The 23,264-nt window shown below is 48.5% G+C and overlaps 2 protein-coding genes across 4 annotated transcripts; one reads left to right on the top strand and one right to left on the bottom strand.

The window, feature by feature from the left end:
• The first annotated feature begins 3,573 nt into the window (after positions 1 to 3,573).
• LOC130516992 (protein FAM222A-like) lies at positions 3,574 to 19,390 on the top strand. Of its 3 annotated transcripts, none has more exons than XM_057018491.1 (3): positions 3,577 to 4,072; positions 10,554 to 10,719; positions 16,999 to 19,390. In XM_057018491.1, exons 2-3 carry the CDS (start codon positions 10,590 to 10,592, stop codon positions 18,312 to 18,314), a joined length of 1,446 nt encoding a protein of 481 aa, XP_056874471.1. In that variant the 5' UTR covers positions 3,577 to 4,072; positions 10,554 to 10,589; the 3' UTR covers positions 18,315 to 19,390. The 3 variants fall into 3 exon arrangements, with proteins under 3 accessions (XP_056874470.1, XP_056874471.1, XP_056874472.1); XM_057018492.1 differs by having other exon boundaries at positions 3,921 to 4,072; positions 10,551 to 10,719; XM_057018490.1 differs by lacking the exon at positions 10,554 to 10,719 and having other exon boundaries at positions 3,574 to 4,072.
• A 1,460-nt stretch (positions 19,391 to 20,850) lies between these two features.
• On the bottom strand, positions 20,851 to 23,257 carry LOC130516993 (glycolipid transfer protein-like). Its single transcript, XM_057018493.1, has 5 exons — positions 23,074 to 23,257; positions 22,702 to 22,760; positions 22,045 to 22,178; positions 21,824 to 21,974; positions 20,851 to 21,740 (listed from the first exon to the last, which is right to left on the bottom strand). The coding sequence occupies exons 1-5, from the start codon at positions 23,174 to 23,176 to the stop codon at positions 21,558 to 21,560; spliced, it is 630 nt and encodes a 209-aa protein (XP_056874473.1). The 5' UTR covers positions 23,177 to 23,257; the 3' UTR covers positions 20,851 to 21,557.
• Between the last annotated feature and the right edge of the window lie 7 nt (positions 23,258 to 23,264).

Genomic DNA, 23,264 nt, shown 5'->3' with positions numbered 1-23,264 from the left:
CGAAGCACGTTACCATAGAAACGCTGAAGACGCCCATAGACGAAATAATAATAGTGCTGATGATAACGACAATGGTAATGACAATTATTATTATTATTATTATTATTTATTATTGTTATTATTATTATTATTATTATTATTATTTATTATTATTTTTATCATATAATTGATCATATTTACAGTATTTTTACACCGCGGACTTTTCATACAGTTCATCATCATGCCACCTCCAGAAGTTCTCTGACGACTCTGCTGCTGTCGGCCTCATCACTGATGGGGATGATGGGGAGTACAGAGGACTTCTTCAGGACTTTGTGGACTGGAGCCTGCGGGACAACCTCCAGACCAACGCCATTAAAACCAAGGAGCTGGTGGTGGACTTCCGCAGGCGTAACAACCCCACTGCCTGCACCGGTGAACATCCTGGGAACGGATGTCGACGTTGTGAAGTCCTATAAGTACCTGGGTGTTCACCTAAACAATAACCTGGACTGGACACACAACACGGACGCCCTTGTCAAGAAGGGCAATAGCAGACTGTTCCTGCTCAGGAGGCTGAGGTCTTTGGGAGTGCAGGGACCCCTCCTGAGGAATCTCTATGACTGTGGTGGGATCAGCCATCTTTTATGGGATAGTCTGCTGGTCCAGCAGCATCATGGACAGGAGGAGGATGGACAGACTGATGAGGAGGGCCAGCTCTGTCCTGGGACGTCCCCTGGACTCAGTGGAGGTGGTGGGAAACGGGAGGATGATGGCTAATCTGTCATCCATGCTGAACATCACGCCCCCCCCCCCCCCCCCCCCCCCCCCCCCTACCAGACACCCTGGCAGCACTGGGCAGCTCCTTCAGGGAGCGGCTGCTCCACCCTCGCTGTGTGAAGGAGAGGTATCGCACATCTTTCTTTCTGCCGGCTGCTGTCAGGCAGCACAACAAACAAATGGACATAAATAAATAACTGCTTTTACCACTGGACTCACACAATAACATTACAATTCTCTAATAGCATTTCAACCATTTTGCACACAATGAATATTAGATATTCTGATATGTATATTGTACACTCTCTGTACTATAAAGAGGCTAATTATCCATTTATCTTGGATTATTATATATATGTATATATATATATATATATATAATATATATATATTCTTTTTTATATATTTTTTATTGGTTTTGCTGCTGTTGCGCTGTAAATGTCCCCGTTGTGGGACAAATAAAGGTATCTGAATCTGAATCTTTTCCTTTGTCGCACTACACAGTTTTGCCAGCAGATGTCAGTGTTTCCGCAGAAAAGCCTGGGAACCTGAGCAAAACACAATGTGGCACTACAAACTCCAGACTAGACCAGAAAAAGACAGATCCCTCGGGCAGACAAACGATTTTGCACTCCACATTTGAGCTATGGTGGAGATCTCTATTCAAGGTCAGCTTCCCCAGAGCGATACGCATGTCTATCATGTACCCGAGTGTTTGCGTGCACTAAATGATCCTCGCTATTAAAATTCTCTGGGGTTGTGAGCACTTCAGCAATAAGGTCCCTTATTGGCTTGTTACAAAGCATTATTAGGTTTTGCCCCCCAAGCCCCTGTTGGTATTTAATTACCCTTGCTCTCTCCCCTTTTCATTGTGATGGAGATGACAGCATGCAATTGCCAATAGGTGAAAGAGGAGACTTCACCAGACCTTAATTGCTTCATTTACTCCAGTGCCAGATACAGATGGAGCTCTTTATTACTGTCACTTCCAGGTTCATTCTGGTCTGATGTGAGCCACTTTGGGAGGAAGAGCTTGACATCAGAGAAGGACGGGGTGACATAAAAGTGGTACAATAAAGTGATAATCAGGTCAGGTAGGGTTAAAAGAAAAAGCAGTATATGGACATTATCCATCAAACATTTATCTGGGAGGTTTTTATTTCTCTTTTGCATGATTCTCTTGCGATCTAGGGATTTTGAAGCTTGTATCACGTACATGACCACAGGGGAGCAGTGATATTAGCATAACGATCCTCCTGCACATGTAGCTGCTGGACTTTCCAGGCTAAACTGAATAGCATTATAACAACGTGCAACCGACTTGAGGACAACAACCCATCAATGTATTCAGTGTTCAATATAGGGACATTAGTTGGCATGGTAATGTCATTTGCCATCTGCAGGCCTCATTCATACTGAAAAATGACACCCGGGAAGCTGTAAAGAAGCAATCCGCAGTCTTCCTCGCAGCAACTGTGGGTCGGTGTGTCTGCTGGCTTTCAGCGTCACACATTTACAGAGATTCATGGGCGCGTGCTGGGCAGAAACGTTGAGCAATCACCTGTAATTCATCTTGAAAATGTGTTTTGGACGTTTGCCTTCTGTTGCTGCAGAACAGTGTTTTAAGTTCTCCTGGATCTTCCGAGCGGTTCCAACAGGAACCTAGTTTATCCTGTGTGACAGCACCTGACCAGGAGCAAATAACTGCTGCAGGGGCTCCCTCCTGTTGTGGGCTGTTGACAGTAAAAGCTACAGTTGTGGAATCTCAATGCAAGTCCAGAAACCATCTCTTAGCCAAGACTTTATGGGAGAAATGCAGGCGTTGTAGATAAACTGAGCCCTGCGGGCAAATTGGCTACCACAATGACATGTTTCTAACTGGAAGGACTGGATTTCTGTGAAAATCAGCCCTCTGTTTGTTGTCATTCCTCACTAATGACGAGACGCTGGCTGACACGGTGTAAAGGGCTCGCCGCTCATTATTAAAGATTAGCGTGTGATGACATGAAGATGCCACAGATGACTTTGCTTTGTGGGCTTTGGGCTGAAAGAGCTGAGGTGAGCCTGAGAACAGCCACCTCTGCTCGTTGCTGCTGTGATTACAGGTGAAGCTGGAGACGCCGGTTCAGGTTGCACCAGAAGATCTTGATCTGCTCATTACAAATATGTTTGAAACATTTCGTCTTTTGCATCGTGCGTCGCTTTGTTCCATAACCAAGGTTGCTAAAAACGATAAGAAATAGACTGTTTATGGTAAAAATGTGCATCCTAAAATGACTCTACTTATATGCTTTATATACGTTTAATTACTTAGGTCTCAATTTATATGGTTTTTCACAAACTATATTTAGGTCTATATTTTAATTATTATGTCTCATATCTGCGTAAACCTACACAGTGAAGTCTGAATTCATGCAGTTGTCGATATAAAGATAAAGATACTTTTTATTGTCAATTCACTACATGTTTTGAACATTCACATGAACCGAAATACCGTTTCTCTCTCTAGCTTATTGTGCTGTAAAACTAAATAAGCAATAAACATACCTGGAGTCCATCACAAGCACTTTAGGACACAAATAATCCCTTTACTGAGACTTTGGATAAGTTTTGGGACTTGATTTGTTCAGTCACTGACGCTGAATCAGCAGCTTTCCTTCACTTACTCCGCTTTTTGCACTTTCTCCCCCTACAAACTCACCCGTACGCGCACTGGGCGCGTTGGTGTCGTGAACTGGGCGTGCTGCGATCAAATCCAAACGCGGACTTTGAAGGATCAAAATCAGATGCTCTTCGCCTTTAAATTGTTCTGTGAAACAGCAACGTGCTTCCTTTGACGGGTTTGGCACCAGGCGACAGCGGCCGCCCTCGCCTTCATGCGATTGGCCGAGCCGTGGGAATATTCAATCCAGCCCTGATTGATTGGCCCGGAGTCGGTGTCAACAGCGCAACGCACTCATTTCCATCCCCGACATCAGTCTACACACACACACACGCACACGCACACTCTGCCTGTCCGGACTGCCGAGATGAGACGAAGGCGACAGGACGGAAAATACGACCTCTGATCCGATTCCTTCTGCGCGGGTGTCGGTGAAGAAGTGCCGCCGATGGATCCGACTTGGTGAGATGGATGTACGTCCCGAGGCTTCCTGCGCGCATCGCGAAATCCGTGGCGAGGCTGCTTTTTCTGAGGGAATACACCTTCCGAGCAGAGCGGGAGCAGGAGCGGGAGCAGGAGCAGGAGCAGGAGCGGAGCCGACCAGCCGCGGCCAACCAAAGATAAACAAGCCTTATGAAAAGACTAAACTCTGTAAGACCTTCCTCTTCTGACCTTTAACACGCCTGCGCGCACGGTTGATCTCCCCGCATGAGCTGCGTGCTCGTTGGTGATGTATTTATCTATATTTGGGGTTGTAAAAGTCCGGACCGCAGCGCTGGTTGCGTCAAAGTGGTGAAATGTTGCCAGTGCGCACAGACGCGTGCGTCTCGCCCTTAATATCTCCGCCGGTCTTGGCCAATCTGGATCAGATTGTTCTTTAAACTAATACCTTTGCGTTGTCACATGTCAGGGGAAAAAACAGGTTGGTGTGGCGCTGCAGCCAGGAAACATCTGCGGAACATCTGTGGCGCGGAAGCGTCCCTCAGAACTGCTGCTTTCCATCACGACACCTTTTGTTTGAATGACGGCTGTGCGTGCGTTGTCAGCAGCTTCCCGGCGGCTGCGGGAAGCGCTTTGAACTGTTATTACCGGCCATTGAGGGCTCTGCCTGCCGGGGTTTCCATTTCTATTGTCTGCGAGCCGGAGGTGGGATCATCGCACCTCACTGCGCCGGTGGCAGCTGAGGTTGAAGGTTAGCCGCCGCGGTGGGGGCCTGCAGATTATTGGCCAGGTGTGAAATTCTAGCCTCATGCTTCGCCTGCATGAGCCAGATCTTTTATTACCCAGAGAGATGGGATGTCACCGCTTCCCAGGAGGAAGTCCGCAATTTGCTTTTATTGTCTTCTCATATGTTCTCTTTTTTTTTTAACTTTTATTTATTTATTATCGGGGCGTGTGTCTGCGAGGAACATGCTTATCTTTATTTTCTGTGACGCCCTATAAATGTAAATCAGGCCCTGGCCTTTGATTTATTATGTCACCCTAATAAAATGTTTAGTGCCTCCTGCTTGTGAAGAGTGTTGGTCGGGTTCAGGAGCTCCGCGCAGCCACCTGGATGGTTTTCCTGTCCCCAAAGCCGCTGCTCAGTTATGGGAATCTGAACATGTCTCGGTGACATGTTCATATTTTTAGTTGCTGGGGGCCCGGAACCTTGTGAGAGCCTTGTATATTGCATTATGAGCATTCGGCGTGCAGGTATCCCATGGAGGGGAGGGGGTTCCCTCTGATCTGGCATCACAACCCAGCAGTAATTCCGACTCTGAGAAGAGAAGGGATTTGTCATTTGGCTGCCTGCTTCCCTTTGCTTCCTCAGGAGTGAAGCGGAGCCCTGATTTATTGTGAAGCCTCGCTCAATCGCCGCGCCGACCAAATTACTGAATGGAGGAAGCGGCTCACTGCAACACTGACCTTTTCTCGGTAGGACTATTACCCAGGCCAGCGCAAGGACTGATTAAGGTCACGTCCTTTTCTTCCCTCTTCCTGCCGTGTCGTCTGTAATCCTCTGCCGTGCGGTTTGTTGTGATGGCCGGGAGATTGTGTGGAAGGACGGTACCGGACACGTAGATTTGATCTGAGGTGGTTTTTTTTCTCCAGCTCCTTTTTTTTTTTCAATCTGCCCGGAGACGTCATGTGTAATTACACGCCGTCTTCCGTCTTTTGAAATCTGTCTAATTGGTCTTTTCATTGTAATAGGATGAAGTGGGCGGTGGGACCAGGAGGGGGGGGGGGTGCGGGTGGAAGGTTAAGAACTGGGCCTCTGAGGTCAGCGGGGAAGGGGAGCGGCTCCAGGCCTGCCGGGGGTTATTTGCTCCCTCAGTTGTGTTTACATGGAGCCTCTTGGTCATTATGTCCAATTATTGACCCATGCGGCCAAATTGCAACTGATGCATCATTTGACTTTCGCGAAAGGCGGCGAGATGATTAAATCGCCCAAGACCCAAAATGTTTTGAAGGCTTCACGGTGGAGAGCGCGCAAATAGGTTACGTCCAACATTAAAGCCGCGCGGCTGCATTCTCTCTACATCTCCTAATTAACTTTGTGTTTATTTGAAGATCTGAAGGGCAGAGAAGAACCAGCGGCCCTGCAGCGTTCCAGCATCAAGGGGTTTTATCTCTGTAAGCACAGCGACCGTGGAACACGACTCCATTCACGCCTCAGCTGACCCACAGTGCTTGTGAAAGAGAACTTATCGTTCCGCGGCAACCTTGAGCTCGCTCTTTCACCGCCGGTTATCTTTGAAGTCAAGGTTCCGCAGAGGCTGGACACCGAACACGTAGCCGTTTGACTGCGCATGCTGGGATAAGGGCGAGATAAGACCCTGTTTACCCGTTAAGGCTACCCTGGCATTGGTCAGACTTTTCCCTGTGCTCCGTGTTCCTCTTTACCTTGGCACCATCTGTGGGCAAGGGCAGATTTGGGTCACTCCGAGGCTCTTTACTCCCAACTGAGGCTGTTCTCCAAGTGGAGACTTTGGATTAGTGGCTAAAGCAAAAAGATCTGCGGATGTATCGAATCAGAAACGCATCTTTTTCTCCAACAACAGCCCCGCGTGCTCCATTCGCCATCCAGTGACAGTGTGCTGGGGCACGTTGACAGTGTCGGCGTCCCCTAACCCCCGGGGTCACGCTCCTCCCCGCAGGGCTACGCCTCACGCCTTCCTCGCTCCAGCCGCCGTTTACAGACTTTTATTGCTGAAGTTGCACTTGTAAAACTGGAGGAGCGATGCCGCTGCTCAGTCTGACTGGAGCAGCTGCTTTAATGTCACCATTAAGACGAAGAATGAAGTCTGAAGGCTCCGAAGTTCCTGTCGGCACAAATTCCTCTTCCTGCTGCTTCCTCCATTCAGCTTTTATTGCTGCTTTTCCTACGCATTCGTGTCGCTGTAAATGTAAACTCATTACAGTCGTGCTCAGTGCAGCGTCCCCCCATTTTTCCAGATTTCAAATTCTAATATAATAATGTCTCCTGTTGTGCTGCATCCAGCTTTATTGGACCAGAGCTTGTTTCTCTTTCCCCCTGTTGTGTGCTTGATATCCATTTGAAAGCTCCGGACATGTCTGAATATTGCCCGGCGTTCATATTTACATAAATTTTGTGCTGGGGCAGGGATTGTATAGGAAGCGTGCATTAACGTGGTTGTAATACCTTTTACAAGGGCTAATCTCAATGGAAATGAGGCTCATTGTTGTCGGCTGCAGGCCTGGAGTGTTCCTTCAGCGTGAGGCGGGCAGCTCCGGGTTGTGTGGTTTTCCTGTGTGTGAACCTTTTTGTGTTCTCTTTTTAGTGTCGCCACAGAAGGAGAAGAGAGAAATCTGGGTCTCTCTTATATGCGCCTCTGATACCAATTATGCAAACTATTATGGAATTTAACCAGGCCAGCTTTTATCAGCTAATCCAGAAGTAATAGATTCTATTAAAAATGTATGAAGGGGTGGGGGGGGTGTATCTGTCTGTGCATAAAGAGAGAGAGAGAGAGCACAGCAGCAGCAGCTGCACTACTATACGTCTGGTCTCCATTACTCAGACAGGTTCCTGTATACCTGCAACTCCACATAAACCCCACAGAGCATACGCAGTTAATTACTGAGTAAGTGGATTAAAATTCACAGGCCCAGTTTCAGTGGTTCAGAGACACCGCTTTCCTCGTTCCTCGCAGACGGTCGCAATCGTTCTCTCTTTGTCGCTCGCTTTATTTCCTGGTAAATTAACCTTTTCTGGTGCTTTTGTGCCCTTTCTGCAGTTTTTTGGATGAAAGGAAGTGGGTAAAGCATTAGCATAACACTCACATGCTAATCTACCCAGTGCTCCTCTTAAACCTTTTTCATTATCATCTAATTATTAACTGGGGACTCTAAGAACTGCTAACAGGAGCGCGAGCGTGCGCGTGCATCCAGTGTGTCTCTTTTTTTGTGCGTTTCTCCACTATGGCGGCTCCCTTCGCCTCAGTTTCGCTGCACTTTTCAAGACGTTCCTGTATAATTTTCTCCCTACGATTGATGTTCTGACCACACCGCTTTCTTCTGAGCAGAATTTTGATCTTTGCTGAGTGATCACACGTCGCCGTCGCCTCTTTGCAGCTCCTCCATATCGGCCTTATCTCCTCGCCGTGCCAGTTCCCAGGACAAGTGACACCGCCTCATTGTGCCGCGCGTCAGCGACGAGGGCAGAGGCTTGAAAAATGGATTTACTTGCCAACACACTCTTATCAGAAAACCACGGGAGGGCAGCAATTTGATGGCCTGCAAAGGTCTTTATCTCCCCTGCAGGCCTGCGCCGGTCCACAGCATACTTATCAGCTGCACAGATGTCACCGGGGAGCTGTGAGGATTAGAGGTTGAAACTTTGGGCTCTTTCTCTTATTACGTGCGCCTCAGAAGTCCTTGAGTGTGTGAAGCTGCCGCGTGCAGACGCAGAGCAGACGTCAGCTGTAGAATAACGGACATTAGGAAGTAATGAGCGGTTTTTAGGGCAGGACTTCAGCCGCTGACACCACGCGAAGGTCAGCCTTGCGGCGAGATCCCACCCGGCTCCAGATGGAAACCCGCTCTTTCCGAACGCATGCGGTGATCCTGGGGGTCCACGGAAACGCTCAGATGTGGGCTGCGGCCTTGCTGTTACGTGATAATTTCACGCCGATCCTTCATTTGAATCCCTTTAATCTCCCCCCCCACCCCCCCCGCTGGCTCTCCACAGCGATCTCAGACTTCCTTTTTCATAGAATCGCTCCCATTTTAAAATGTACGGCGGTGGATGAAAGGCCGCATTATTACCTGCACCATATGCATCATTTCCGCCTCCAGCTGGACTATTCCCCCCCCTTCGAGCCCGCTGGCCTCTCTTTTAAATCATAATGCCTTTCTTGATGCATGTATCCCTGCTGAAATTACAGCACTAATGGAAGCTTTTTGACTGTATGGCTTATTTTCCTCCGGTGAAGGGATTTCCCTGAAGATACCTTTCCCCTCTCGCCTCCTTTCTGCATTTTCAGCCCCCTCAGTTTTTTCCTCCCCCCCAGCAGATGAGCGCTCGGGTCCTTTCGGAATTGCTCTTATTTTCCAAATGGAATCTGACCGTGCCGAGCCCCTCGTCTTCCGCTGCTCTTCCCGGATGAGGCAGGTTGCAGGGAGCGTTTTGAAGCGTCCTTGTCACCGAGGGACAGATGTTGCGTGGAGGAGGGGCAGCGGAGGAATCCTCTTTTTTGGCAGCTGTGTAAAATGAAAGGCACCCTCTCTTCTCCTGACACCGAGTTAATCATGCCTCTGCAGCTTGTCGCCGAACACTCTGTTCCGTCGTTGACTCGCTGTGGCGGCCCCGTGGACCCCCGAGGGAGAAATAAAGCAGAAAAACCTTAAAACCCTCAAGAAGAGGAGGCTGACAGATCTACTCTGTGCTCACGTTAGCATCAGAAACAGCTGCTTTGGAAAGAAAGCGACGCCTTTCCTTTAGCTGTTAATAATAATTGGTTTTCTTTATTTTCTATACCTTGAGTCCCGCAAGTCTCTTCAGGGGTCCGATCCGTTCCAACGTGACTCCAGTCCAAAGTAAAGCCTGCATCTTGTTCAGGCTGGTTTTATTCCCCAAATCCTCCGTTTTCATCGACTCCTCACCTGTGCCTCTTTATTTAAAGCTAAAAGTAACCGTTTGTTGTTCCCGCCGTCAAACAGCGGCACTGCCAAACTTCCCAGTCTCCACTTTTGCAGCGCTGGCGTTCTCTCGTGCTAAAGGGAATGTTAAATGTGATTATGGCTGAACTATTGCCTCCGTGCCTGGCTTTATCTCTGCAGTGATTGCCTCAATCAGCACATCTGTCGAGAGGGGCCTTCGCTTCCAGACGCGCTCTCTCATTTCCTCCGACGGTACTCGCCGCCGCAAAGAGCGCGGCTCATTTCAGAGAGTGGGCTCCTCCGGGCTTTCTCCGCTGATCAATACAGCCATAAATTCATAGAAGAATAAACGCGGATCTCCAGGATGGTTACAGATTGAAAGGCGCAGCTCGAGGGCACGAGAGGCCTTGTGAAAGATCTGCGTGATTGCAGCCGACAGAGGGAGGTTGATAGCGGGAAAGAGCCCACGTCAGCTGTAGGAGGGGATGCCGGTCATCGCCGCGGGTCAGGTACGAGTGTCTGAGTCAAGGCTTGAAAGGAAGCGCGTGGCTGCGGGCCCTGAAGCTACTGAAGTGTGACGGCTGAGAGAGCCGAGCCGAGCCTCCCGCGGGGTGGAGTTTACGGGCGCACATCCGGATCGTTTGATGAGGACGTTTCAAACGATAAAGATCTAAACAGATGCAAACACAGCTGCTGTGGGAGACGGCGTTCTCCAGCGAAGGGGGGGTGAGGATGCAGATCTGGGTCTGTCACTATTTACAATGAGACATTTTATTTATGGATAATCTCCCTGAAATGTGGAATATTCCTGTGAGCGCGGCGGCCTCAAACAACCTCAGAATTCTTCCAAACTTTTCTCATTTCCCTTCCGCAAATGTTTGATTCTGGTGTTTCTGGGTGATTTTCCCAGCTCCCGACTGCTGAGACAGCCCCTGCTAACCTTTTGGACGCAGCGTGCCAGTATTTTGTGCTTGTTTTCAGGACTATTCTTGTTCTAAATTGTGCCGTTTCCCTGTCATTCCAGCAGGTTATCCCTGGCTGTGCGCGGCCGTCTTGAACTATCATGCTGGCCTGCATGCAGAGGCGGCAGAACCTCTCATCCCAGCGTCTGGCCTGCACACCCAGAAGCCTCAATGTCCCCTCCCTGCCGCTACAGCCGCCGGCTCTGCCGCTGCAGCCGTGCACGCGCAAAGGTGAGTCCGCGCCGTACACGACGCCCCCGTGGGGGGACATCAGGCACGACCTTTTGATTAAAAACACCGGCAGCCTGGTCTCAGCCACCCTCGCCTAAGTGGCTCCGCACACGCAGAGATCGTGCACGTCTTTAAGCACCGTCCTGAGATTTTCAGTTGATTAAAAATAACAGCCTGATGGCGCCTTATGTTTGGGCCGCTAATCAGGCTGTGCGGAGCGAGTGTGGCGGGTCAGAGCGGATCCGGCTCCCACACAGGGTTACTAACGACGCTCACGTTAGCCAGAGAAAAAAGTGCACGTGTCAGTGTTGTCTGACCTTCTTCTTGATTGATTATACTGCGTTGACTGAAAGGTTGAGCGGGGGTGCGTGGGCCTAAACCGGACTGACATTTGTGATCGGGCTTCATTCAATTAATTGATCGAGCGCGACATGTTTGCAGATTGGGCCCGCGGTCTGACGCTGCTCTCTTTCATGCTGCCATCTTTTCATCTTCCCTTTTTCTCTCTTTCTTACCTCCGTAGCGCTTCGTGCCGTCCTCCCCGCGGCGCAGTCTTTTTATTCTCAGTCGAGATTCACGTAACGAGATCACAGAAGCACAAATGAAGTTATTTTTGTGTGGTTTCCTTTTCGCTATTGCTTTAAAAATGCATTATGCTGCTCCGATTGGTCTGGTTTTGAAGCTGAATTGAAGATGTACAGCAGTTTGCTTCAGCTGTAGTCTTGTGTACACAGCCTTAAGTCATCTAATTCAATTATTTGTGGCTTTCTTTTTAATAGATGTGTTGAAGTGTGTTTTTAATGTCTTGAGCCTGTGCTTTCATATGCTTAATGTATTTTATTGGGATCAACAGACTAATAGCTGCTGCAGTGCAGCAGCCAGCGGTGATCATTTTAAATTAAATGATGGCTGGGACTGCGGTTTTCTCAGAGAGGCGGGAGCACGCCGCTACCCAACACAGGCAGTCCTGCTTTCTGAGACAAGCGGCCATAATTTGACTCATCCGTGACCCTTTGACTTGCTCGGCATCTTGGAATCGGTGGTCAACTGGTCGGACAGTTTGCAGGAAAAAGCTGTGGACTCTCCTGTTTTATGTAGCCACCATCACACCGATGCATATTCTGGGATTCATTTTCCTGAAGTGCTTTGAATCACAACTTAACTAATCTATGTGAATTTCTACTCAAGTATTATCTTATTGAGGTGGGGTCCTTTCGGATAGAATTCTCATCCCCACATTCTCCACCAATGTGTTCGTTGCGATTAAATATTAATTACAGATCAATGGCGCACTTGTCTGCTAACTACTGAACCAGAGGGGGCAGTTGGTCCTCGGCAGAGTCGGGGGGGCGTGTGTGGTTTTTAAATATAGTTCCTCTGAGCCTGTGCAGTGTGGCGCCCTCCAGCTCCAGCCTGACATTTAAAGCACAACCACAGGGACGGGGCTGCTGACGGGGGCTCGGTGTGTGTGGGCCCGGCTTCCTTCGTTAAACGAGTCGTTGTTGGATTGAGTTAAACAGGGATCGCCTGTAGTGGCTGCCGTGCCTTTGAAAGCCGGTTCCATTTTTAGCAATTAATAAATGGAAGGCAGAGGACATGAAAGCACTCCGGCCCACCAAAAAAGCCACGTGAACGATTTCTGAGTGTTAGGAATTATGTGAGGAGGGCGAGGGAGAGCTCCTCTCCTCCGCTATCTGCGCTTGAAAGCAAAGGCTGGAAATGCTTTTTTTTTTTTTTCCCACGCTGCCGGCCTGTGCTCGGGCCGGCTTTGAGAGGGGAAACTTTGCCCCAGCCGGGCCAAGCGCCACGGAAACAAATGAGGAGTGACACTGGTGCAAAGGAGGATTCGCCGGAGCCTCTTGGAGCACGCATAACAAAGTGTTCAACCCCGGGGTTGCTCTGCTCTGTGAGCACCCTTCACGCACGGATTACTGACGTGGAAAGAGGGAGGCTTTTGAAAACAGGCCCGGAGAGTCTCGGCATTTTCACCGATAAAGAGCCGGGCATGAGCGAGGGAGGCTGACCAGTGGCTACTTCATCGCAACAACAAACACGCTCTTTTGAGCTGTTTTTGTCCCGGTTCTCGCGCGGTTCAGGTGGTCGGGTTGACGTCACGAGCAGGCGCATTCCTCCAAATTCATGTTGTTTCACTGACCTTTCCAAAGTGCAGCCAATTAGATGCACGTGGTGACGCTGGAGGGACCAGCGCCTGCAGAGAAGGTCGGGGGTGGCGAGGGAACCTGGAAAGGTGGAGAAACGAGCTTTTATTTTCGCCTAAATTGACAGTTGTGATTCAAATGATGCCACATAAATAAAGAAAATGTGTTTTCCAGCTGAGTGGAGAACGTTCGGAGCTCTGTCTAACTAGGGGTTGTCCTGAAAGCGGGGAATAAAGTCAGGGCCAATTAATTACATGGTTCTAATGACTAGGTTTATTGGGCCAACTGGGTGCATATGGGAGGTTGCTATGGTAACAGAGCCATAGGTTCTAAATGAGCTTGTGTGTGCTGAGTGCGGCCCCTGTTTCCTGAGGTATGCCAGCGTATTTTGGATGTCGGGATTATTGCTGTGTTGAACACACATGGGTGCATGCTGGGAAGCGCGCGCTGCCGCTGTCTCAGCGCCGTGTTCCTGCGGAGGATTTGTAACCACCTTATCTCTCCTAAGTGGTCACGATACGTCTTTAGCATAACATCAAAGGCACGTGGGAGTTTCCCCCCCCCCGGCGGCCGTGCCAGCGCGCACGGATATTAATGCCAGAGAATTTATGAGTTGTTTTTTTCTTTAGTTTAATCTTGGGAGGACACATTTGTAGCGGTCAGCCTAATTGTTTCCTTATGGCGGCCCCCGAGGTTGGAAAGTGGGGTTTTTGGAAGCCAGCTCTCGGAGCCGCCGTTGTCGGCCGCCACTGGGGCTTGTTTTGCCCATAAATTAGTGATTAACTCAAACCGCTCCAAAACAATGAGGTCTCAGCTCTAATCTGGAAGGGAAACAGCTCCTAGTGTGAGCACGGGAAAAAGATTAGCCTGTTTAGAGTGGCAAAGCTTGGAGTGGGATGGCATGGGGGTGGAATTATTAAAGACTTCTACGCAGCAACACATGATGAATGTCTAATGTCTTATCTCCATGAGATTTCTTCATGCTAAAGTTGCAAACACTCATGGAATAAATAGCCTGTCCCATTTTCCTTCCGACTGCTTCTTTCCAGGCTCGCCTCCTGCATGGGAGGAAATTGGGATTAGGTGTTTCCTGTGAAAGAGTGCCAGTCTCTCCCAGTGGGACGCCACAACAGCTGAGCAGCATGTGTAATGTTTGGAGCCACTTCCAGCCAAGGAAGAGAGTCAAGCCTGACGAGTGGGACCATTATATCCATCAGTCAGCGTTGGTAGATGCAGCAGCCATCGCTGACATTATGCTAATTTCAAACTTTTCAGTCTTGCATATTCAGGCCTGTCTGTGGGTGTGTGAGCGCAGGGTGAGGGTCAAAGACTTACCATAATGTAAGATTTGCATGAATAAGAATAACAAATTATAATGATTGGTGTTTTTCTGTGGATTTTCCTGCCTTGGACTTGCGTTGGCGAAGAGGGAACAATCTGCACGGTGGTTGTGATTAAGGGCTTAAGGTCAGACTGCTAATTAACTCTCGTCCTCACCTGATGGCACATGGCTGCCAGTTCCCCGTTGTCATGTGAACAGCCTCATATTTGTTTTCATTTCTCCTCTCGGGTTTATTTTGCGCCTCTGACGTGGTCACGCGTCACACCGCAGGGAGCGATGGTGAGATAAAGCAGGAAACCCCGTCAGGATGGGACAAGTATGGCTGGAAGGGTCTTTAATTTTAGTCCTCCTTGAGACGGCAAAAATCAGAATCCAGTTTGAGATGATTGTGTTCCGAAAAAAAAACCCCATCCCGACTGATTGAAGGAATCGCATATTCCGGGGCTGCGGCTGATTTGTAGCTCAATTCATCAGCGAGGTGAGAACATTTACTTTTACGAGCTTTTTGCACATTTTTTGGCATCTGCCCCAAGCGATATATGGCAAATGAAAGTAGTGATTAAAATCCTTCTGGGAGTCAGATTCTGAACCAAAAGTTTGGTTTTCTGTGCTTTAACTGGTGTTTATTAACGCTCCACGACTGATAGGAGCACCAGGAGCTTCTGCTGGCTGGTCCATCCAAGCGTCTGACTGAATAACACAGAGGAAGCAGAAGGTTAGAGGGTTTTATTCCGAGGGATGTACGTGACCTGCGTGGTCACTGTAAAGGCAAAGCTTAGCACGCGTCGCCAGTTTTCCGGTCTCAGTTCTTGGCACCTTCAGAGGGAAGTTTCTCACAAAGCTAGATGTAATTAATGAACCACACGTTCAAGTGCTGGGGTGTGTTCTGCAGACAGGTCCCAGCAAACATGCTGTTTATTCCTCTGTGAACTCTACTAATGAGTGGGAAAGGCAGAATCTGCATCCAAAGCCCCGGAAATCCAAAGAACAGCCTCTGGTTATGATTTCGAGCCATTTTACGATGGTCACCAGGTCTCTGTCAGGCTCTGCTGGAACAACCTCCCGCTTTTTATGCACGTGTGGCACAGCTAGAGGTCCTCGCATGATAAATATGTGGATGCGGGGCAGTGACGGTCTGTTTGCTAATGAGGTTTCCATAGTGGCACATTAAGGCAGCCGCGGTGGGAAGTGCAGCTGTGTTGTGTCTCCATGGCTCTGACAGGACTGTAATCTCTGGACTAACAATATCAGACACCCCGTGAAGACGCGTTAGCATTCAGTGTTTGAAGTGTTTATGGAACAGCGAGGCAACGGCAGCACGTGCGGTCTGGCCCGGACGTTTCGCTGGGCTGGACTGAACGCCTATTTTGCTAAATTATCTTTCTTTGGTGGATAATTGAGCTTAATAGAGCCGAGAAAATGAGAGGCGCTGTGCTGGTGCCTGCCGTTTATGGCAATTTTATTGGAGTCAGTTTATCAGTCGAACCTATTTTGGGGTGGAATTCAGTCCTTTTTCTCCCCAGTATTCCTGATCAGGAATACTGAAGTTGAAGCCGGTTTTGTTTTTCCTTCCCTGTTACCTCTTGGACAGGGATTATGGGAAACCAGAGAAGAGATGGAGCTGTGTAGGGTTTAAAGCACCTCTCCAGCATCCCAGCTGCTGTGCGTTTCCTTTAGCAGCTCTGCGCTGTGATACATAATAAGCAGTGTTTTGCTTTGTTGTATTTCTCTGTAGAATTCATTCCTGCTCCTGGCGCCATGGCGCGCCGTTCCCTCCGCTCCGCTGGGAGATTGCTGGATAGATTGAACACTCCTCCTTGCTCCCTTTTTCCTCCATTTTAAACACCCAATTTATTTCTTTCATAGATGGATCTTGTAGATTGAATCATTTTCACGGCGGGGGGGTCTCACTGTAGGCCTGAAATGAAATGAACTCCCAAATCAATTTCAAATGGGGAACAACAAGTGAGCTCGTGCACGGCTGGGATTGGTTTTGTTATTGAAAATGAAATGAAGTCCTTTCTTTGCTTCTTCCTTTTATTGCAGATTATCGCTTTGTTCTTCCCGCTGCCACGATTGCTGCAGAATTAGGGCCGGATCACCGTTAATTCCTCTTAATGTAAAGAAATCCATAAAGGTGTCACCCTGAAAGGTGTCGGTAATTTCTACCCGATGATTTATCATTTTTAAACGGGGGGCTGCGTTCCAACCTTTCCCTTTGTTGCCGGAGAGTTAAGCAGCCATGAAATTGCTTGAATAATAGTGTTTAAATCCAATCTTAGTTTGTCCTGTCAGCTTTCCTGCACACGTTTCAATTGCGGCGACGCTGCCTTTTTATTTTTTTATTTTTTTTCTTTTTCCCCATATTTGCATGAAGTTTTTCTTGACAGTTTAAGCTTTGAGCTTTTACGGTCGAATCACTTCAGGTTCACGAAGGCGTGAAGTGGAACACAATTACACAAGCGCCAACGTGCTGAAGCTTGAAGGATCGACACAAAAACAATCGGTCTGAATGGAATCGAGGCTTCATCAGCAATTAAAAAACCCTGAGTGAAGCTTATCTAAATCGGTGGGGGGGCAGTTAAAAAACATGCTGTGTTTCAGCTCCTAAATGTCAAAAGGCTCTGGAGTGAGCTATTTTGGTCAGATCAGAGGTACCCCCCCTGCTGTTTGGAGCTGATTTCGTGGTCTGATTTGCTGGTGTTCTCCCCTCCTGAATGCGTCCAGTGAGCCTCTCCTTGTTGACTCATTGCTCTCTTCTGTCCGTTTCCTCCCCAGGCGAGCCGTCCTCCACGCTTTCCCGATACCCTTCTCCCGCCGAGTTGGATGCTTTTGCCCAGAAGACTGCCAACAGCCCGCTGTCCATCAAAATCTTTCCATCTGACATCCGGGTGCCGCAACACAAACAGCTCAACAAAACCGTCAACGGCTTCGACACCACAGGCTACAGCGCCTATTCCCAGCCGTGCTCAGGAGGCTCCCAGGGCTTATTGGCCATTGTTAAAGCGTCTGTTGTGGTCAAAGGTGTGGTCAAAAACTCGGAGGGACGGAGGACAAAGCATGCACACAGCCAGGCGTCTGTGGCTCCATACAATAATCCTCTGAATAATGGTTACACAGTCAGACGCGGGCACAAGGCCTATCATATAAGCTCATGTAAGCCCCCCGACGTTCCCATTGAGACACTTTGTTCTAACACAAGGACGGCCTCCAGGGATCAGAGCCAGGCCCCCCAGCCCGAGCTAGCGGAGGTTCAAAGCCTGATGAGGCAGATGAGCAGGATTCCCCACAGCCAGGTCCTGCAGGTGGAGCGAGAGACCCGGGCCAGCCCCGCCCTGCGGGCCGTGGCCGCGGTGGCGCGGTCGGATTCGGAGTTTGCTCCCGGAGTGCCGTCCCAAAGCAGCCTGGCGTTCACGGGTGCCGTGATACCGACGCAGTGCGCTGATATCGCCAAAGCCGGGTACATGGAGAAAGGAGCGTGGCACCGGAAGCAGCCCGTCCAGCAGCAGCTGCCGTATCAGCAGGGAGCGGGGGGGTTGTACAGGGTTTCCGGCGCCGTTCACGGGGCAGCAGAGGCCGGCCAGGCTCCTCAAAGCCACCACCCTTTGAGGTGCACCTCGCAGCTGTCATACAGGCCGTATCCGGACCCAGTCAGCGGCTCCGCTCTCACCCACGGCGCCGTCGCCCAGTACTTCGCTCCGCTCTGGGACGGCGTCCTTGCCACCCCAAACAGCGACTGTTATACACCTCAGGTACTGGCAACGGGTACGTGTGCAGCCAGGCCGAGAGAGATCGGACTGTCCCATCCACATCTCCACCCAAACCTCTACCAACCCCCGCAGCGGCACCAGGCGCCCCTCCCCCCCCACGCGCAGGGCTACGGCACGGACCTGTGCTGCGGCCTGTCGGGTTCCGGCCTGTGCCACGCCGCAGCACTCAGCAGCAGCCTGCAGTCTCTGGAGTGCCTCATCAGTGAGATCCAACCTCCCTGCATCAAAGAGCGCATGTTGGGCCGCGGGTACGAAACCATGGGGATGCCCCACTTACTGGAGCACCAGCAGCAAGCCCACATCCAGCTGCCCGTGCACAGATAAGAGCCGGGGGCCGCCGTGGCAGCGGACGGCTCGGAACGCCGAGGGAATGAGAGCCGCCTGTTTAGGCGGTGGATGTGCTGTATGTGTAGAAGGCTTTGTGATAAGAGCCTGCAGAGTTCAATGATAATCATGACTAATATACAGGTTATTGACAGGTTTATCTAACGGACTCTTCGTGTTTTATTTTTATATCCTAAGTGGCCATCGAACGCGCCGCCGTCCCCGATTTCATACCGAAGCTGAGCACCCAATCAGACTTTTTAAAGACAGGCCAAAACTCATTTGAAGGAATCACATTTGTTCATTTACTTGAATCTGAGGGGGGGGGGTTACTTTGTGAATCTATTGTATAGTTTTCCGTGAAACACCCTCGTTTGAAGGCACCATTCCATAACTAGGAAGCAAACTTTAGCTGGTCGCGCTGCTGCCTGCTGGATTTTCAGATGCGACCAAACTGCCCCCCCCCAACCCCCAACCCCCTCCTCCTTTGCATAGAAATGTGAATCTATTTTTCGGTGGGTTTCTGATTCACTCTGGCTCCATAATTTAACATCCTGGTGGGTTTTAAAGTCATCAGCCTCAGCACAATGTATATTTACGACTGTTGCGCATCCAAACACACTGTGGCATCTCAGGCCAAGCGAGATGTGCCAGTTACTTGTGATTCTGTTGGAGTTTTAGACATTAAAGAGGCTGTGTGATCTCCCCCCATCCCGTATGAGGGTGTTCTGGGTATTCTGGGAGGGGAAGGGGGTTGTAACACTGGTTGCACAGCACTGGGTTATAAGGGAGTGCAGCCTGAATCATTTATCTTCTTTGTAGGGCTAATTTATCTCTGAGGGCATGATGAAGTGTGACTGGGTAGTTTTTGGTACGTCTGCACTGGTTCCTTAATACTATTTATTTATGTCAGCCTGTTGAATTGTATGAAAAACTGTCTCTATTATTATAAAGTGCAATTATATCTGAACATGCTCTCCATCAACGTTGTTGAAAAAACTACATTTTGCAATGTATGACCCTCCTCCCTTTTTGCCTCTTCTTAATAAGGATTGTCAATAAATTTTCTAAACCCAGCCAACAGCCGTCGCGCGCTTATTGCCTCCCGTAAATGACTGAAAATGAGTGAGACGTGCAACGGGTTCCTATTTTATTCATGAGCCTTGAGCTTTTATTGCAACATCTCCTTTATCAGACGTAGATGTAATTTTATTAAAACGTATCGTTTTTACTGAGGGGGTTTATACAAAGGTGCAGCTCGAGCCTCCGTCGAAATATATTGGATCCATACCTCTCAACGTGCAAATTTTGTTACCGGAATGAAATATGTTTGTCCGGATGAATGGCTGGAGGCAGGAGCCGTTGAATGCTGACTATATGTAAATAAAACCACACATGGCTTCCCCTTCCCTGGAAGGATACGTATGCATGAAAAATGCATGCTTCCTCCCAGATAAACCCACAAGAATATGACTTTTCACATTATGTAGAAGCTGGCTTGCTGTTACCCTCCCATTGAATTGCTAATCCACAATAGCGCGGCTGTCTGCATCATTTATCCTTCCAAATTGGATGCCAAATCAGTAATGTGGTTTGGCCAGCACTGACGTAGAATAAACATCCATTTTAAGTAAGTTAATGCAAAGCAAATAACCCAGATAGTGTGAATAATGGCATTAGATCCACTGCTGCGCTATCTGGAAGAAGACTGCAATATTCAATTGATTGGTTCTTTGCAGATAACAAATATTTCAGAGTTAAAGGTCAGTGGTTTTGTCATTGAGGCATTGCTGTAAACGATTTCCTGTCTTTAGCCTATTGTGTCCAGGCTACGCTCCGAGCTGTCCCATCCTATCTATCAGCGAGGACAGGCCAGGCCACACTGCTGATAAACCTACCGGATTACAGACATGCTCCTCTCACTCTCTCACACAGACGATTAGCTCTGGCCCGGCTCCACTGGGAGGGGAACCAGAGCCACTCCAGCCTCTGGGACACACTTCAGATAAGCACAAACTGGGCAGAGGAAGAAGCTGGTTGATCTGGGGGATTAGGAGACATGAAGAGGGTAGATTTGCAGCTAATTTTGGTTTTAAAAAGACAAACCGCTTTTTTATTATAGTTCAAACAATTTGGGTTCAAAACTATTATTTTATTTTGGACATCTGCTTATGTCTCACAAAGGTATGAAAAAGTAAAAGCTTTTGCCTTCAAAGCACAAATCTAATTCAAAAACTAGTTTCCATTCAAGATTTCAATTAGAATTTAATCAGGGTAAATAATTTCACACAGTACCAACGCAAACGCAATTACACGTGGTAGGCGAATGTCTCCACCTAGTGGAGGATTTGCACAACTGCAGTGTTTTTTCCCAAAGTATAATACAGGTATTCCAGTAAATTAGACATTTAAATCGCCCGATGACGCTGAATTTCATGTTGAAGATGGACTATAATCTATATACCTTCTGTCCAATGTTGAGGAAACTCTACTTTCCCGGCACCGTTTGTTTTCTCAGGAAGAAACAAACAATCAATTCTGAATCAAATGTGTAGATTTTTATTTTTAAGTGAATACTGGACGTACTTACAGAAGCTTCTGGGGTCTTGCCACAGGTCCCTAAGCACTCCTCCTCAGTTATTCAGTCTCACGTGAGTCCCAACAATTTCAAACGCTTTCACTTTTGCTTTTGCAGCAACAGCGTTTTGAGCCACATGACACATGCACACAAGAATTCTGATGACAACTGAATATGATATTTAAATTGACCTGAATGATTGAACATCTCAACAGCCAACTTTGCATAAGTTTGGTCACAAAAAGAACCAGAGGAATGAGAGGAACACCAACTCCACGCACTTCTGAAGGGATTAGAACCACACCGAAGCGCTTAAGGTTCTGATGATTACAACAACTGAAATGGGAAGCTACATTATTTCAGAGTTAAAGGTCAGAGTAATGGCAACTCCGGTGGTTTTGAGATAGAAAAGGCCAGAGTTTGGCATTAAAGGAAAAGCGTCAGTCTTGGTTGATCACAACAAATGCTGAACCTCCATTCAGGCTCCCGTGTTCAAGTACTCTCTAGAAATTACATTAAAACAAAACATGGCTTTGAATATTTAAGCACGATTAAGACCAAACATACATGTTATTGAATGAAATAAATACCAAACACAAAGAAGCAGCATTAAACCATTCATTTTTTTAAAAAAATGATAAAAGTCTACTTCTAGTTCTGGAACATCAAACGGTGTAATCCAGCTCTGCATTCAGGCTTGTGTACATCTCGTAGATGGCGTCCACGGTGGCCGTGTAATTCACCAGGAACTGACGCACGTTTGCTAGACAGTCCTCCTCTTTCGCTTCCTCTCCTTTGGACAGGGCCTTGAGGAAGTTTGATCTATACGGAGCAGCACACAACGCCGCCTGCAGCGGACAGACACACAAGCAAAAGAGGAATAAATACAGAAAAACAGCAAAGAAGACAAAAATGCAGCATTTTTCCTCACACTGAAGATCTTCTGAACAACCCAGCCGTGGTATTTCTTCAGCGCCTCTTCGTACGCCTTGATGACATTGACTTTAATTAAGTTGGGGTTGTTGGGGTCCTTTTCTCCATCCGCCAGACTCTGCAGGAGAACCTGGATGAACCGGAGACCCCTGCGGGGGAGAGGCAGCTTGAAATAGGACACGCCAGCAGCTCAGCACAGGGTGACTTAACCGTCCTCACCTTTTCAGCCACATCAGGGCTAACGTGGCTCCAATTTTGGGCCACTGCGCCGCGTGGGCTTCTCGTTCCGCTTCCACGATGTCCTGCAGGGTGACGTACCTCTGAGGATCCTTAAGATACACGGCTTTAATTTTCTGAGAAAAAAAGCCAGGGTGGAATTTAATTTTTCCATAGAGGCAATGCCATAAATAATAAAAAGGAACCCAACCAGCTTCCAAAGGTCATACTTCACCTGACCTCTCGCGCTATTTCAGACCTGAGCAACACGTTCAAGGACTCGCTCACACGCACACAATGTCAATAATGGCAGCAACGCAGTGTGAAAAGTCACGTTTGCACACCTGAAAGGTGCTTTGATGAGGGAGTGCAGCATCAGCGGGTTCGCCTGCAGTTGCACTCCGCGTTTTTACCACCAGATGTCACCAAAACCTCCTCACAGATCGTTTCTCCCGCTCGTTTGTTTTACTCCAAATGTTGTAAATTTAAAGTTTAAAGTCGAAACAGAAATACTTGTGGTTCAACTGGTTGTTTTTTGTTGTTGGTTGATGATTATTGTTTCCGTCCCTGCTGATTTTTAAATGTGATTTTTTAAATGTGGGCCGGGGAGTAAACATACTTGAGTAAACATACTGGGACCACATTTAGTCCGATTCTTACCGTTATGTTGCCATTAACGTCCGACTTGATGAGCCCGAACACGCTCGATCCCAGACAATCTGAAAGTGGAAGACATTTGAGCAGAGCAATGACCTCCTGGAGGTAAGAGCGCGTTGAAATGGGTGAGAAATGGCGCAAAGGAACAGTGCCGTGGACGCACCAAGAGCTCACTGTGCGCACTGTTTATCGGGTAAACAAAGAGTGTCTCTATAGGCGCAGCTGGCTCGGAAGAACTCGGCAGATCGCACGTCAGCTTTTGGTTTCATCCTTTTTTAGCGACGTCAGGTTTCGTGGCCGTAAGCGCCACCAGAAAATACGCGAAAGTCGGCGCCGTGACGCAGACGAGACCGACTTCAGGTGGTCCGTACTCACCGAAAAATGAAGGCAAGTGAGAGACAGTCTCCAGGAACAACTTGGTGTCCACAGCCTTGTCCGGAGGAAGCGGTTGGAACTCGTTATCCAGCAGGAGAGTCATGACACGGCCGTGAAAACTGCCGCGGAGTGATCAGCAGCGGCGGCAACAGGCAGTCAGCGCGGAAAGAACCCGAACCCGGAAGTGTGCA

Source organism: Takifugu flavidus, chromosome 20 (genome assembly GCF_003711565.1).
Source record: "Takifugu flavidus isolate HTHZ2018 chromosome 20, ASM371156v2, whole genome shotgun sequence".
NCBI classification, from domain to species: domain Eukaryota; kingdom Metazoa; phylum Chordata; class Actinopteri; order Tetraodontiformes; family Tetraodontidae; genus Takifugu; species Takifugu flavidus.
The sequence above is the reverse complement of the archived record's forward strand: the minus strand, read 5'-3'. Positions and strand labels throughout refer to the sequence as shown.

What these genes read in the sequence shown, in the direction of transcription:
- LOC130516993 (XM_057018493.1), bottom strand. Translation starts at nt 23,176, where the DNA reads ATGACTCTCCTGCTGGATAACGAGTTCCAACCGCTTCCTCCGGACAAG. An exon ending in TCACTTGCCTTCATTTTTCG is followed by an intron (nt 22,761 to 23,073) that starts GTGAGTACGGAC and finishes TTCCACTTTCAG; the next exon opens with ATTGTCTGGGATCGAGCGTG. An exon ending in ACGTTAATGGCAACATAACG is followed by an intron (nt 22,179 to 22,701) that starts GTAAGAATCGGA and finishes TTTTTTTCTCAG; the next exon opens with AAAATTAAAGCCGTGTATCT.
- LOC130516992 (XM_057018490.1), top strand. Translation starts at nt 3,889, where the DNA reads ATGGATGTACGTCCCGAGGCTTCCTGCGCGCATCGCGAAATCCGTGGC. An exon ending in TTATGAAAAGACTAAACTCT is followed by an intron (nt 4,073 to 16,998) that starts GTAAGACCTTCC and finishes TTTCCTCCCCAG; the next exon opens with GCGAGCCGTCCTCCACGCTT.